At 46.4% G+C, this 16,796-nt stretch overlaps 1 protein-coding gene across 27 annotated transcripts in view; it reads right to left on the bottom strand.

Moving 5' to 3' along the window:
• Window positions 1–16,796, bottom strand: part of TENM4 (teneurin transmembrane protein 4) — a 3,204,727-nt gene that overhangs the window by 242,328 nt on the left and 2,945,603 nt on the right. For all 27 annotated transcript variants that reach the window (XM_078340117.1, XM_078340116.1, XM_078340121.1 and 24 more), the window contains one exon: window positions 6,668–6,923. In XM_078340117.1, the coding sequence (XP_078196243.1) occupies window positions 6,668–6,923 (256 nt within the window). The remainder of the gene's footprint in view (window positions 1–6,667; window positions 6,924–16,796) is intronic.

Raw genomic sequence — 16,796 nt, 5'->3', positions numbered from 1 at the left:
CCTCACATCTACCACCACAGTCTCCATGCCCACAGGGAAAAGTACAACCCCCTTTTCGTGTAGCCCAAGACCCTCCCATTGCTGATCTCCATTTACTCTCATCCTGAAGAGACTCCCTGTGCTCCCGCTTCAAACTACTTACCATCTCTCCAAAAGGCCAAGCTCACTCCTGCCTCTGTGCTTTTGCCCAGCTATCCATAGTGGTTAGGTGTGTGGGTCCTGGAGCCAGCCATCCTGGGGATGCACAGTGGTCCTGCCACTTACTAGCTGTGGGATCTAAAGCATGTTACTTATCTTGTCTGTGCTTCAGATTCTTTGTCTCTAAAATGGGGATGAGAATACGACTACCTATATGTGCAGAAGAGTGAAAACAGCAGCCCTGACTGCTATCCTTTGTAAGGCCTGCTTGTAACAGAGGCCCTGGGCTGGCATCTGGGAACTCAGGTTTCAGGAACGTTGCCACCATTAACTAATGAGAGTGGCTGGCTCAGCGTGCCTCAATGATTATGATGAATAACTGCTTTCCTTCGGGGAGTCTGGAATCCAGGTACTTGCCAGGCAGGGGATGCCAACATGAGGAGCCCCCACTAAAAACCCTGGAACAAGCTTTAATGAGCCTCCCTGACTGGCAACATTTCACACATTGTCACAACCTGTTGCTGGGGGAATGAAGTGCGTCCTGTGTGACTCCACTGAGAGAGGACCCCAGAACCTTGTGCCTGGTTTGCCCTAGACTCTACCCCAGGCGTCTTTTCCTTTTGCTGACCCTGCTTTGCAGCCTTTCAGTGTGATAAACCAGGGCCATGAATATGACACCTATGTTCGATTATGTGTTGAGTCTTGTGAGTCCCACTAGCAAATCATCAAACCTGGTGGGTTTGGGGACCCCCAATACCCACCTTATGGAATAGCTGTGAGAACCAAAGTTAACCTGTGTCAAGATCTTAGAATGGCACCTGGCTGTTTCCAGTAAGGGCTCTCTACTGCTGTTCCCAAGCAGAGCGTACCACACCTTCCTCTCTGCTCAGAGGACTCCCTCTGTCACAACATCAGTCATGGTACCTGTCCTCATTCATTTACGGGGCTGTCTCCTTCAAGAGACCTCGAGCTTCTTAATAACAGTTGGCTGTGTCTTCTGCATGTGTGTGACTGAATCACTGAATGACAAGGAAGACTGTACGTCCCAATTCTCTGCAACGCTCTGGGGTTGACCTGTGCTGACAGAAAGCACTGTGGGTGCCATTCTGGGAACCACACCAGGGCTGGTCTAGAGACCACCACGGTGGCCCCTATCCCTGAGGGTGGGCAGGGTTGTTCCCCAAATTTAGTGTGACCACAAAATGGGCCCCAGGCTTCCCTATCAGGCTTGAGATGATACGAGCTAGAGTCAATGTCTGGCAGCCTTCTGCTCTGACTTCCCTTCACCCGACAGGAGCCTGACGGGTTATTAATCAGACAGTCCCTGTGAAATCAATTAAGTGTCTGATGTTGCAGAGCACAAAATAAGTGGATCAGGGTTTGGGGGACCCTAAACATATGGCTCCCTCCAGAATGGATCACAGATGCGCCTGTGGAAGCTTAAAGCAACATCTTACCCTGGCTCAAAGGGAGCACAGGTAGGCTCAGGATCCTCACTGGGGGTCGCAGTTAACCTTGGAGATTGCCAGAGGTACAGCAGGTGCAGAGAAAGAAGCCCATTTACCAAAGCCCTCTCTCTTCTTCATCCTTCTGCCGGCCTTTCTTTTCCTGACTGCATGAAATCTAAATCCCTCCTGGTCACTCTACCAGCTGTTACAGTTTTTACTTAGCCATTAATTCTAGGCTCTCAATATAGACTGAGTTTGAGAATCAGGAAAGGAAGGGCCCATGACTATTTCTCTGGCATCAAGAGGCTCCCACTCTGGTGAGGCCAGGCAAAAGCTGTTTAGGACAGCTATCTCAGCTAGGCCCTGCTCTCTTGGGCCTCTAGGCCTCTGCTCAGACTGTGCCCTCTCAGGCCCTCCTTTCCTCCCCTCCTCTGCCTGGGAGACTCCTGCTTGCTCTTCTCGGTCACACTGTACCAGGTCTACTAGGAAGGCTTTCTTTTTCCCTACTCAAGTCTCAGTTAAGTATATATATTTATTCATTTAGTTCACCGGTGTTAATAATTATCAAGCAGTTACCATGTCGTGGCAAGCCCTGTGTTGTGTGCTGGGGATTTCAGGGCAATTAAAACGAAGCATATTCACTGTGCTTTCCTCTATCACAGCAATTATCCTATTACAAGAGTCGGTTCTCCTAAATGTCTTACCTGGTAGGCACAGAGTGGACCCTCAGTGAATATTTATTGAATAATAAAGTGCTACATAATAAGTAGTTGAGCATTTACTGTATGTGAAGACATATTCAAATGTTATCATAATATGTTTATTACAATAGCCTTATGAGGTGGTGTGGTGGATTAAAGGTGGCCACAAATTATTGGGCACTTCTTTCACTGAGAAGTGGGGTCTGTTTCTCCTCCTCTTGAAGCTGGCCAACTCATGACTGATTGGACCAACCGAATACTGTGGAAGTGACACTATAGCATTTTCAGGCCAAGCCTTAAAAGCATCACTAGCTCCTGTCTCAGTGCCTTGGAGCCCTGAGCCACTGAATATGAATGAAGTACAATTACCCCACTAGGAAGCCTATGTGGAGAGGCCCTGAGAGAGAGAGAATGCTATAGTTTGGATGTCTGTCCCCCAAAGCTCATGTTAAAATTTGATACCCAGCTGGGCATGGTAACTCACGCCTGTAAAAGCAGCACTTTGGGAGGTTGAGGCAGGAGGATTGCTTGTGCCCAGGAGTTCAAGACCATCCTGGGCAACACAGTGAGACCTGATCTCTACAAAAAACAAAGAAAATCAGCTAGGCATGGAAGTGGCACATGCCTGTAGTCCCAGCTACTTGGTAGGCTGCGGTGGGAGGATCACTTGAGCCTGGGAGGTTGAGGCTACATGTGTCAAGATCATGCTTCAGCACTCTGTCTCAAAAAAGAAAAAAAAATGATACCCAAAGTTGGAGATGGGGCCTATTAAGAGGTGTTCGGGTCATGAAGGTGGATCCCGCATGAGTAGATTAATGCCCTCCTTGGGAGGAGATCAAGTTCTCATTCTTATTAGTTCGCTCCAGAGCTGTTGGTTAAAAAGAGCCTGGCACCTCCCCACCTCTCTCTCTGTTGCCACATGATCTCTGTACACACCAGCTCCCCTTTGCTTTCTACCATGAGTAGAAGCAGCCTGAGGCTCTTACCAGAAGCAGTTGCTGATGTCATGCTTCTTGTACAGTCTGCAGGAGTGTAAGCCAAATAAATCCTTTTTCTTTATAAAATACCCAGCCTCAGACATTCCTTTATAGCAACACTAAATGGACTGAGACAGAAGGGTACTGCCAAGCCCAGCTTTCTAGCCGTCCTTCCACAAGATGTCAGTTACGTGAGTGAAGTCATCTTGGATCCTTCAAATGGGTCCAGTTCCAGCTGCATGCCACCAATGGACCCTTGTCAACACGATGGCGAGTGGACGAATAGCCCAGCTGCGCCCTTCCTGAACTCCTGACTCACACTGTGAAGTATTATCAACTGGATGTTTCCAAAGCCACTCAATTTTCGGGTCATTTGCTTGTTATCCACAATAGATAATCATAGCAGAAAGTGACTTTTATTTTCTCTATTTTAGAGATGAAATTTAAGGTCTTGGTCCATAGCTAGTGAGCACTAGGGTGGGGTTTCTGAGGACAGTGTCTGACCCTAAAATCTGTGCTTTGAACTCACTATGATGAATGGGCCATCACTTGTGCCCTCAGAACATCAGGCCAAACGTACTTCTCCAAAGTAGAGAACAGGTAGAACCTACTATTTCCTCTCAACTCCTCTGGTGAGTAAGAGCTCAAGAAACGCTTTTTGAATGACATTTTTATTCACAGGGTTGATATGGGGAGATGTATATGAAAAACTGGGAAATAGCTTTTATAATGTGGTTTCTAAATGCCAGGCACTGTGCTGTATGCTTTTTATATATCTCATTTACTTCCTCCCAACCTCTTTGAGCAGCATGAATTCTTACCCCAATTTATAGATGAGGGAGTCAAGGTTCAGGGATGTCAGGGAACTTGCCCAGCTAGTACGGGTTAAAGCCAAGTAGGCATGAAGGTCCCTTTGACTTTGAAGGCCACATTCTGTCTACCTTGCGAGGCAGGTCAGCTTGTGATTCTGTCTGCCAAACTTGACACTGATCCCTTCTAAACTGTACCGTGTTAGTTTTGTGTCCTCAACCAGTTAAGGTCAGCATCAAGATCTAGAATTCTGATTGTGTATTCACTGTATTAAGCACCTCTTCCGGCTTTAGGTCATCCTTGGATGCACAGAACTCTGGGGTCACAGAGGAGGACTTCCTCAAACATTTCAACTGGGGCTTCAAGAATAAGTAGGACTTGGATAGACCACAAAGTGAGAAGGTGAGCAACTCTGGCGGAGCTGTGCAAGACTACGTGCAAAGGCACAGATGCATGAAAGGGCTGGCATTTGGGGTAATACTGATAAATACACATATGTGTACACACATATATCGATTAAATACCTATAATATATCATACATAATGTTATATATGTGTATGGATGTACATAAAATGGTGTTATGTGAGTATATACCTACATGCTAATAATAGTTACCTTTTGGTGATAAATATAAATGATTTTCTTTCTTCTTGCTTATTTCATTGTCTAGCTGTTTTACAATGACCATTTCTTATTTGAGGAATAATGTATAAATTTTTTAAAAAGCTGCATGTGTTTTCAGCAATGGATGTGGGAGGACAGAGTATCAGAAAGGCAGGTGAGCACTGGCTGTTGAGGCAGGAGACGTGAGCTGGGACCACTTTTGCAACTCAAACTAACCATTAGGAAAACCTCCTTGCTGCTCATCCTCTCTCTTGCTTTCCATGAAAAACCTGGAGACTCAGAGTAGGAAGCTCTAATTTGATCCTAAGTGGGAAAGATGAACATTAAGCAGAGGGAGTGGTGACTGTGGTGTGTGCAGAGCATCAGAACCATCGATTAGTGGCTGGCTTCTTCCAGTCCTGTTCAGTCTTTCAGTGAGCACATTGGAAATAATGGAGATCTGATTAAGCTACCCTGGGCGGGCTGCCACACAATTATCCTACTCCGTTACTGATGAGCACAAAGGAGGCACGCAGGGAAAAATCACACACGATTTTAAAGGATGTCAACAGAAACAATACAAATTAAGAGACTGGAGGTGGGAGTGGGGAAGCTGATTGGGTCGCATCTCTGAGAATTTTGCTTTCGGAAAAACAATTCTACAGGAGTAAAATGGTACAAAAATGTTGATTTTCTCTTATTGGCCTCCACAAGCTCGATGTGTCATTACCATTACCATAGTTGTGTGCTAGGCAGTCAGATGGCTACACTTTCCACATGCAGGTTAATTTTATTTCCTTAAATCTGGCATGATCTTTGTTCTCCTCACAGATTAACAACAGGAGTTTGGGAAAATAAAACCTATGTTCCTCACTACTTTAGGAAACAGGGTGGAAGATAAAGCAGTTCCACTTCGTCTACAGTTTAGAGAAAGGGAAAGTCTGTGCCCCCAAGGTCAATGGTGCTTATCTCAGAGTGGTAGGATTATGGGTAAATTTTAGTTTTTGTCTTTACAGTTTTCTGCCTTTTCTCCAGTGAGCTTGTATGGTTTTTATAATGATTAAAAAAAATTCCATTTTGGAAAAATAGCATGTAAGCAGAGAGAAGGAGAACAGCTACAGAACTCAGGGGGACTTAAGTCCCTGAGCTGACAAAATCATTGCCCAAAATAGCTGGAAGAAGGAACATGGTGGAGGGATTCCCAACCAGAGAAGGTGACTGGGTGTAGGTGAAGCAGCACTGGACAGGGAGTCTGACCTTGAACCTGAGTTCAAGTCTTAGCTGTGCCTCAATCCTATGTGAAATGAGCTAGTGATGGACCCACTCTGATTCTCAGCTTCCAAATTCCCAAATGGGCACGATCATCCTAATGCCCACTTCATAGAGGTATGAGGACTACATAAGGTCACACACAGGAAAGCCCTTGTCACCCAAAGCTGACTACACATGCTAGCGGTTACTGGGGCTTTGGGTATAAAGGTGGTAGCACAGCAGGGAAGGAGGAGAGGAGGCGAGACTGACATAGCTGAATGCCGACGCCAGGCCAGGCAGGCCTGACACTAGGCACAGGGTGGTAGAATCATGTATGGAAAGGCAAAGAGGAGGGCCCGAGTAAAACCGGACTGAGAACCTGCTGTCTGTCACACACCTGTGCGCGTTAGCGCTCATCTGCTTTAACAATTCTGTCCCGCAAACATCATGGCCGTTGTGTAGACGAGGAAAGAGAGGCACGGGGTTTGGGGGGTGTCTAGCCACTTGGCCAAGGTTACATCTTTGGTAAGCAGCAAGCTGGCACTGGACCTCAGGTCTCTTGGATTCCAAAGCCCATGCTGGCAGTCGGAGAACTACATCCCTTAAACCGTACACCCGACCCCAGCTCCTCCGGCCAGCATTATCTGGGGACACTGAACAGCCCCGCCAGCCAAAGGCCTCGGCCCCGGGCCTGGCTGCCTGCCCTCCCTGGCCTCGCCCGCCCCGCCGGCCGCGCACCTGGTCTCCAGGGGGATGTTGCTGTTGAGCAGCCAGTTGTCCTGGGCGTGGGTGGGCTCCTGGGCGCCGCCGGCAGGGGGCTCTCCGGAGAGCGAGTGGTCCGTGGGGGCCGGGCTAGGGTTGCTCCTCGGCGTGAAGTTGCCCCTGTTCAGGGAGTTAATGGAGGCCGCGTGGTGCTGGTTGGGGGTGTGGGCGTGCGAGAGCGGCGGTGGCGGTGTCCGGAGCCGCGGGTGGTTCTGCAGGCCGCCCGGGTGATCTAGGGCAGAAACACGGCGGTCAGCGGCGGCAAGCTGGGCGCTGCCCCTCGGCTGCAAAAGCAGCCACGGGGGTCTGAGCAAGACCACAGAAGAGGGCACTGGCAGATTATACATATTGATGCAGTCAATCAGCAATTACGTTACTGAGCACCTGCTATTCTAGGTGCTAGGGATACCTCAACCAACTGAAGAGACAAAAATCCCCGTCCCCGTGGAGCTTAAATTCTAGTCGAGGAGTGAAACAACAAACAACATAAAAAAGATGAGTTGGCCCATGTCAGCAACTTCACATTGTTTCTTCCATGCTTTTAGGACATGGCTTTTAAAGTGTGGCCAAGGACCGCAGCTTCAACATCAACTGAGAATTTTGTTAGAGATGGAAATTCCCAAGCCCTGCCCCAGATTGACTGAATCATGAACCCTGATGGGACCCGGGAATCTGATTTTACAAACCCTCCAAGTGACTCTGCAGTATACTAAAATTCTAGAACCACTGATTATATATGATGGTACACAGTAAGTGAAACAAACAACGTTTTAAAAGTAAAACATAGTTTACTGAGATGGCGATAAACTGAAGAGCACATACAGCCAGGAAGGGGACTGTGGCCTGTGCATGTAAGGGCAGTGGTGAAATTTCAGATGAGGTAGCCACATTAGGAGAAAGATGACTTTTTAATAAAGTGAGCCATGGTGAGTCTTGTGGTTAAAAACCATTCCTAACGTTCACTGAGCACATTGAATGTGCCAGAGTCTCGTTCTGAGTCCTCTGCAAGTGTAAATTCAGCTAATTCTCACAACCGCCACAGCAGGGACTGCTTTTATCCCCAGTTTACGGATGAGAACACTGAGAGACTTTATTTATTCCCTTTAATTATTCAGAGCAACAGGTATCATCACCAATTTACACATGAAAAACGTAGACTTGGAGCAGGTAAGTAAAGTGCCCGAGAGTTTGTATCTAACTGGGTGTTACTGGCAAAGCAAGCAAGCAAATACAATTTCTACTGATACCACAAATGAGGCAAGTCATGGAGGTAAATCTTTACCATCCATCTAAGCTATGCTCACAGAAAGCCTAGTCTTTCAAAGCGGATGATATTACAGGGTAGGTGACAAGGCCAGGAAAGTAGATTCTAACCTAGATTCCACCACTTATTAACTACATGGGCATGGGCAAGTCATTTGACCTCTTTGAGCCTCAGTTTTCTCATCTGCAAAATAGGGGACATAGTTTATTCTGGGGATCACAGGGCTACTGTGAGATCAAATGAACAATCAGTGGGAAAGAAATATTTCTGAAGTATTCTGCTATCTTTGTTCCTCCTGAGAATTCTGTATTTCATAGAGGAGACTAAGAATCACAGAGAACAGCAATATTCCAAAGGCTGTGCTCTTCCTTGGTTAGGGAGAGAGCTTTTTGCAAACCGTCAAGCACAGTCAAGAATGAAGCGCCATTAGTGTTATGGATTTTTTAGGGTAATACCCATCACTCTGTTTTTTGAGTAAACTAACTTTTTATGCCTAAGAGGTATAAAGCAAATCTGGTGGGGAATTTGGGAAAGGGGATTTAGGGGTGGAAGGGAGAAAGAAATAGAAACCTGTCTGAGTGGATCACTTCCTTATTACAAGCTGCTACTTTTGGCATAAAGCCCACACCTGGCCTATTAATACAAAACCCTCTGGAATCTGATCCATAGCTGTCTTCAAGCCTCATATCCCATCAGCTCCATCATGCATCCTCCACTCCAGTCACACCTTTCCTCCAAGGCCAGGAGATGTGCTGAGGCCATCTGAGTAGCCGAAACCTCAACTCCCAGAAGGAGGATCCCCAGGAAGGTGACAGAATGTGAATGGTACCCCCTGAAGATATGCAGTGCTGTGGTACTGGACAAGAAGGGAACTAGCAGGGATTTCCTTACTGGGAAGGCAGAGAACCTGGAGGCCAATACAACCTGCCCAGGCAGAGTGTCCCACTCAGAGAACAGGTCAGGAAGAAGGTGAGAATATGCAGCGTCATTTGTTTGTTCCAGCTGTCCTCAGGCAGCACTTTAATGGAGACAGACAGAGCCTGGGACAGAAGCCAGCAGCAGAAGCAGCCTCCTGGGCTGACTGAATGTTATTCCCAGCCTTGGCCTTTCAGGCTGCTGGCAGGAGTCCACAAGAGCACTGGCCAATGGTCAGCAGGAGGCCAGCAGAGAAGTGTGACCCAGTCCTTGCTCGTGTCCTGGCCCTAGGAGTCAACCTCCTCATGGCATTTTACTTGATTGATACAGTTTCTGCCATGTATTGGAGCATCTACAATGTGTGCTTCCACTTAACTTTTCTAATGCTTACAACAACCCTTAGGAGACAGTATTTATATTGCCATTTTACAGATCAGGACACTGAGGCTTACAAAACTAGTCAGTGGTTCTCATAAACACAAAGGCCAAATTCAGTTTACCAAGCCATGGTGCCTTTGCATAAAAGTCAGACACCTCCTGGATTGTCTGTCCACGGCTAAATGCAGGAAAAAGATCCTCAGTGAAGAGAGTAGCATCCAAGGTCTGGGCCAGGCAAACCTACAGACATTTGCTTTGTGACTAATGGGGACACCAGGTTCTGGCCTGAGAAATGTTCAGAAGGACTGTCAAAAGTCCTGCATCGATGAAACTGTAAGTATAAGATCATTGGTCCAGGTTTAAAAACTGACTTCTAAAAGGAAATTCTCCTATGGGGACAAAGAATGTTTTCTATGGGACAAGGAATGTGCTGGCCCAAATCCTCCTACTTTTTGAAGCTCAGCTCAACTGCCATCCCATCCAGAAAGACTTCCTTGGTCTACCCTCTCTAAAGTTCCCTTTTCCTCCTGAATGCTGACAGACCTCTCACCTTCATCTCCTCCCCAAGAGCATGCATGCTGATGTCCCCATGTTGCCTCCCCTGGGAGGTGTGAAAGTCTCTATCTTCTCTTCTCTGTGCTGGGTGATCATAGAGCCTAGAACTGAGCAGATGCTCAATTAGGTTTATTGAACTAAGAGCCATGTGAATGGCCTGAGCTGTCAGTGCAAGCAAGTGGGGTTCATGTGGGGTATATTTGCGTGCAAAAAAACCATAGTAGACCACTCTGGGCCTACTAGACCATGGGTCTACACAGGCCTTTACTAACTTGCCTGGAGCCAGAGTTGCAGAGGCTTTGGCTAGACCGTTTATTTCCCTTCCCTCACCCTTTCTAGCTTGAGAACTTTAAGAAAGGGGACCTTGATGTTTCCCAGGTTCCCAAAGGAAAAGCTCTATATTTGGGAGCTCAGCAATGAAAGTTTCACTCACAAACCCCAGAAAAAAATGTATTCTTCTAAAAGAGCAAATGTTTCCTCTGGTCTGAATGGACTCTTGTTTTTGCTCCTATGGCCAGAAAGGAAGACAGAGGTCAGAGGCTTCAGAGGAGCTTTCTTTTATCCCCTCCCTAATACACACCCTCGTCTTTTGGAGGGAATCTCACAACCAAGTCATTATTTAGCATTTACTGAATGCCTATTCTCTGCCAAGTCTTGTACACTAGGTATTGGGCATAAAACAGTGAACAAGATAAATACGGCCTAAGAGAGGACTCTTCTAGTTTCTATTTACTGGCTGGGTGACCTCCAACAACAAGTTTCTTTGCTTCCTACAAGTTCTCACATCTCCTTGCTCCTTGGCCAGTGTGTCTGTGAAAGGGCACACTTTTCTACTTTACCACTTTCTGGAGGATGAAGAGCCATGGGTTTGCTCAGGTACCAAGTATACCATCCACTCCTACTAGGCCCTGAGGGAAAGACCCATGTGTCATTCCTTTTCATATCCCCAGTGTCTGCACAGAGCTGGGCCTAATACATGGTAGGTTCTCAGTAAATATTTACAGAATGCTGGAGAAAGAACAACTCAGGTAGTTGGGCTTTCTGTCTGCAGAAGCAGTTGCTTCTCTCATGCTACCTGGGAGTATGCATTGGGATACTTGCAAAGCTGTGCTGTAAATTCTAATTTATACCCTCTTCTTGCAGATATTGCTACCAAGTCTGTCTGTGAATCAAGCCCAAATGTGAGTCATTTTACTGTTATTTGTGCATACCACAGTCAGTAAAGGTCATTCACTTATCTGAGTTTTGCAAGTCTGGTTTTCCAGGAAGTTTCTTTGCTTCCTACAATTTCTTGGATATATGTGCAGTTACTAGTATCCTCCATACCTCAGACAGTTTTCATTTTAGATGCACAAAAATCCTGAACTGCAGAGCCTCCTGGCTGCATCTCCCTGAATCAAGATCATAGTGAGGCTCCTTCAGAGTGCTGGGCAGAGCCATAGGTGAGAGAAAGAGACTTGGCTATGGTGTCAGAGAGCCCTGAGTTCAAGTTTTGGCTCTGCCACTTAGAAGCTGTGTGACTTTCAAGTCACTTACCTCCTCTGGAGCTTTAGTTTTCTTGTCACTAAACAGAAATAATGCCTACCTTCCAGGATTGTTGTGAGAATTAAAAGACACAGTGTATGTGAGTGCTCAGTGCCATGCTTAGAATATACTAATCCTGAAAAATGGTAACTATTAATTCCACAATTACAATAAAATCATGTTGAAAAAATAAATCACAAAGCCCTAAATCATCACCATGGTGATCACTCTTCAGCATTTACAACAGGGGTTCCAAAGCAAAAAACCTTGAGAGAGAAAGAGCAGGAAAATATCTAACAGAAGTGTGATACTCTTTTATTACACTGAATCCCACTCTGGACAACCTGCTGGCTCCTAGGAGCTCTAGTCTCAGGAGGGTGCCTGTAGTTGAACTTGTAGTTCAGAAACTAATGAGAATGGCTGTAGCCCTGACACTCATAACAAAACCAGATGCATGGGCTCACCATGTATTCAAAGAGGGAAGCTCCTTTCTGCATTAGATTAGCATCTGAGAGCAAACCAGGCAGGGGCTGCTACCCAAATCCACACCTCTCTACCCCAGGTTCAAGGTACGCCTTAAGGAGAGGGCCCCAGTGTTATTTAATCAGCCAGGGATATTAAACAGTGCTTTATTGTATGCAGAGACCTGATGGATTAAAAAATGAAGATAAGCCCCATCCTTGACAAGTGTTTGGGAGGACAGCTGGCAAAGATACAACAGCAGAGCTCAGGGATCTCACAGACCTAGGCCTTAACTCTATCTCTTACTAGCTACATTCACCTCCATGAGCCTCTAGTCATTCATCTATAAAATGCACGTATTATAGGAATGGCAATAAAAGAAAGAGAGGAATATGGACTACTATAGGTTAAATACATAGAGATTCAGAAATAAAACAAACATGGTCCTTGACTTTGAGATGCTTATAGTCTAGTAAAGGAAATGGATATACAAACAGATACTACACAAACTGCTGATGATAAAGTTATATATCACTGTCATCATTGCATATGTTAGTTAACATTTACTGAGTATTTACTACTTGCCAGATACTAAGTACTTTGCTTATTTAATCCTTATAATGCCACCGGAAAGAAGGCACGATTCAGCACTTTGGAAGGCCGAGGCGGGCAGATCACGAGGTCAAGAGATTGAGACCATCCTGGACAACATGGTGAAACCTCGTCTCTACTAAAAAATATATATATATATACAAAAATTAGCTGGGTGTGGTGGCACGCGCCTGTAGTCCCAGCTACTCGGGAGGCTGAGGCAGGAGAATTGCTTGAACCCAGGAGGCGGAGGTTGTGGTGAGCCAGGATCACACCACTGTACCCCAGCCTGGTGCCTGGCAACAGAGCAAGACTCTATCTCAAAAAAAAAAAAAAAAAAAAAAAAGGAAGGTACTATTATTACTCCCAATTTTGTAAATGAGGAAACTGAGACATATAAAGGCTAAGCAATTGCTCAAGATTTCAAAACCCGTAAGTGGTGGAACCAGAATTTGAACTCATTCTTCTCTGAGTGCATTCTATGAGTGAATGCAGGTAAGGTGCTTACATCAAGGCCTGCCACATACTGAGCACTTTCCAAGTGTCCACCATTATAATCCTTGTCAGCTTGCGCCACAGCCCCAGGGAGCACCACGGGACATGGAGGGAGGCTGCCAGACTGACTGGCAGGGTCAGGAAAGGTTTCTGAGAAGTGACACGTGACCCATGTCTGAGGGGCATTCTAGGCAGTAGATAGTGCAAGGGTTCAGAAGCCAGGCCAGCTGGGAACAGTTTTATAACTAGTGTGAAATGGCTGTGTGAGGACAGTGGCTGCAGGTGAGGTGGAGACACTGGGGCAGGCCCAGGTGGTCACTGCGTGGAGGTGCCAGGCTAAAGACCTTGGCCTTTATCCAGAGGGTAACGGGTCACATTAGTATGTAAGGAAGATTTCTGGTGGCCACATGGAGGATGAACCAGGCGGGGACAGGCTATAAGCACGCCCTAGACTGACAGCAGGGTGCCTTCCTAGTGGAAAGATTCCAGTGGAATCTGTCACTATTCTTTTATAAGATCACATTCATGAGAAAAAGAAATAAACTTCCAGAGCTCTGGCTCAGGCAAGGAACTCAATCGTGTCAATAGCCCTGTGATCAAAGGCCAGCTCTGGCTCCAAGAAAGGGTGCCAGGCTGGGTGCCCATATCCAACCCTGCAAATGGCAGACAGGCGCCCGAAGGTCTCCTTGCTATGGAGCTAATGACAACCCCAGCGTGCACTGCAGTCATTAATTGGGTCCCAAAGATTGTCAGATATGAAAGATGATGGTATTTAATTATCATAAAACAAAAACTGCAGCTGCCTGAGAATGCCAACAGAAAGAGTTATTTGGTTTCCATTAAAATGCCATTGACTACCACTGATCAGGATGGTGATGTAGCAGTGCTGAGAGCCTAGCTAATGAACCTTGGCCTCCACGACCAATTTACGAAGGCCAGAAAGCTCTTTATCACCGCAGTCGGCAGCCGGAATCTGATAGCCTGACTTCCAGTCTCAGCTCTGCCTCCTTCATGCTGCAGAATCTCAGTCACTTTATTTAAGCTGATTTTTTATTTCTTCACTTATCAAATGTATATGAAAGCAACTTGCAAACTGTAAAGTCTTGTGCAAGAGTTAGAGACAAATATCACTGTTATTATTCCCTGAACCTAGAATGGATCAAAACAGTCAAGTCCACAGGATAACCACCAGTCTGAACATGATAAGGCAAAGGGTCACACTTGTTGTGATGTTTTATCTGCTTATTCATTCCCTCTCTGAACAAAATGCTTTCAGTTCATTTTCACTTTAGTCCTATGTGATGGCCAGTGCTCAGGGCTTCGAAACAGGATTTGGCCTGAAACCCCTGATGGACTCACACACAAGGAAGGGTCCACAGAGGAGAGCAGACTGTGGGGCTTCCCTGGCTCCCCTTCCAGTTTTCTGATGGGGAATAAAAAATAGCCCCTGGAGGTCACAATATGACTATTTCTGCTTCCTCATTCATTTAGTCAGGACAGAACTTTGGGTGAACACTCAGACTATTAAATTGCTTTGCATTTTAGAAACAGTGGTGAAGGGACAATGTATGAAAAATCCTCATTGTATGACGCAGTGGTTTTTAAATAGAGGTGTCTGGAAATGTGAAGGGAGTGTTTTCCGGTTGTCAAAATGGCTGGGAAGCACAGCTGGTCTTTGGCAGGAGGGGGCCAGAAGCTAGCCGCATGCAATGACTGGGACCCAGAGATCTCAGGGGGTATGCAGTCCAGTGGCAGTAGGATGGGTAAACAGCTGCTATAAGACTTTATTCTCTGTTTGCCTCCTCCATCTCCATCCTCAGTTCTAGACCATTCTTTGCCTTTCTGTATCTCAGGAGGCTGACTCCTAAGGACTCATCACCTGGGCTCCCTGGCTCTCTGGCTCACTGGCTTCTGGATGGGTTTGGCTAATGGTGAGCAAAGCAGGATACTGAAAGGTAGGAGGAGAGAGAGGTTGGAGTAACCTTCTTGCTATGGTTTGAATGTGTACCCCAAATTTCACGTGTTGGAAACATAATCTCCATATTTGTATGTGGATGGCATTTGGAGGTGGGGCCTTTAGAAGGTGATTATGGTCAGATAAAACCATCAGAGTAGAATCCCAGTGATGGGACTGGTGGCTTTACAAGAAGAGAGACCTGGTCTGGTGCACTCCTGCCCTGTCGCCATGTGATGCCTTCTGCAACATTATGACATGGTAAGAAGACCCTCACCAGATGTGGCCAGTGAACCTTGGATGTCCTAGCCTCCAACTATAAGACGGAAATTTCTTTTCTTTAGAAATAACCCAGTCTATGAGAGCACAGACAATGGACAAGACACTTCGCTCCCCACTCCATAGCAGCCCTGCTTCAGCTCTGAGTCTCAGGCAGTAGCCACATCCCTCCATGCTACAATTTACAGATAGAGTGGTCTAGGGAAGCTTCTAGGAAGAGCAAGGACTGGAACTGGGCACTGAAGTTGAGGTAGGATGGAGAGAGACAAAAGGGGAGCAAGAGGACATTCTAGGTAGGGCCCTGGCGTAAGTGAGCAAAGGCCCACAAGTTGAAAGATACGGATCTCCTGTGACAGCAGGATGGCGTGAGACCTGGGCACATGGAGCAATGGACCACAAAGACAGACAAGGCTGGAGCCCACCTTCAAGAGCCTAGAGTCAGGGGGCAGTTTCAAGGGTGTTCAGAGGGCTTGCCTCGACTTCCAGTCTTCTTCTTCTTTTTTTATTTTTTTTTTTGATACGGAGTCTTGTTCTGTCGCCCAGGCTGGAGTGCAGTGGTGCAATCTTGGCTCACTGCAACCTCCACCTCCCGGGTTCAAGCAATTCTCCTGCCTTAGACTCTCAAGTAGCTAGGATTACAGGTTTATGCCACCATGCCCACCTAATTTTTGTATTTTTTTAGTAGAGATGGGGTTTCACCCTGTTGGCCAGACTGGTCTTGAACTCCTGACTTTGTGATCTGCCCAGGTCATCCTCCCAAAGTGTTAGGATTACAGGCATGAGCCACTATACCCGGTCGACTTCCAGTCTTGTAAAGCCAAGAGTATTTGTAAGAGTGGCCTGAATTCAGGAGTTTGACACCAGCCTGGCCAACGTGGTGAAACTCCATCTCTACTAAAAAAATACAAAAATTGGCTGGGTGTGATGGCTCATGCCTGTAATCCCAGCACTTTGGGAGGCCAAGGTGGGCAGATCACAAGGTCAGTTCAGGACCAGCCTGACCAACAAGGTGAAACCCTGTCTCTACTAAAAATACAAAAAATACAAAAATTAGTCGGGCGTAGTGGCACGTGCCTGTAATCCCAGCTCCTCAGGAGGCTGAGGCCGAAGAATCACTTGAACCTGGGAGGTGGAGGTTACAGTGAGCCAAGATCACGCCATTGTACTCCAGCCTGGGTGACAGAGTGAGACTTTGTCTCGAAAACAAAACAAACAAACAAACAAACAAAAATTAGCCGGATATGGTGGCATGCACCTGTAATCCCAGCTACTCGGGTGGCTGAGGCAGAAGAATTGCTTGAACCCAGGAAGCAGAGGTTGCAGTGAGCTGAGATCGCACCACTGTACATCAGCCTGGGGAACAAAAGCAGAACTCCATCTCAAATAAAAAAGAGTGAACCAGAACCCCCAGGCATCATTAAAATGTACATGAGGTTCCTCATCCATCAGTTAATATTCTAGGATAGGACTGATAGGACTGGGGGAGAGTGCCCTATTGCCTTTAACTAGACAACTGAGGGAAGAACACATTTTCAGAGTCTGCCAGAAAGCAGTGTGATCAACATTGTTCTCTATTCCCAGGGTCATGGTAATTTATAGACAAACCAAGCCAAGAGCATCAAAACCTGTGTTTTCGAGGTGTGGGGCATGCATAACTTGGTCGGACCATCATTTGAACTCAAAAGTAG

Source organism: Callithrix jacchus, chromosome 10, assembly GCF_049354715.1.
Source record: "Callithrix jacchus isolate 240 chromosome 10, calJac240_pri, whole genome shotgun sequence".
NCBI classification, from domain to species: Eukaryota; Metazoa; Chordata; class Mammalia; order Primates; family Cebidae; genus Callithrix; species Callithrix jacchus.
Note: the sequence above shows the minus strand (reverse complement) of the source record. Positions and strands in the feature narration are given on the sequence as shown.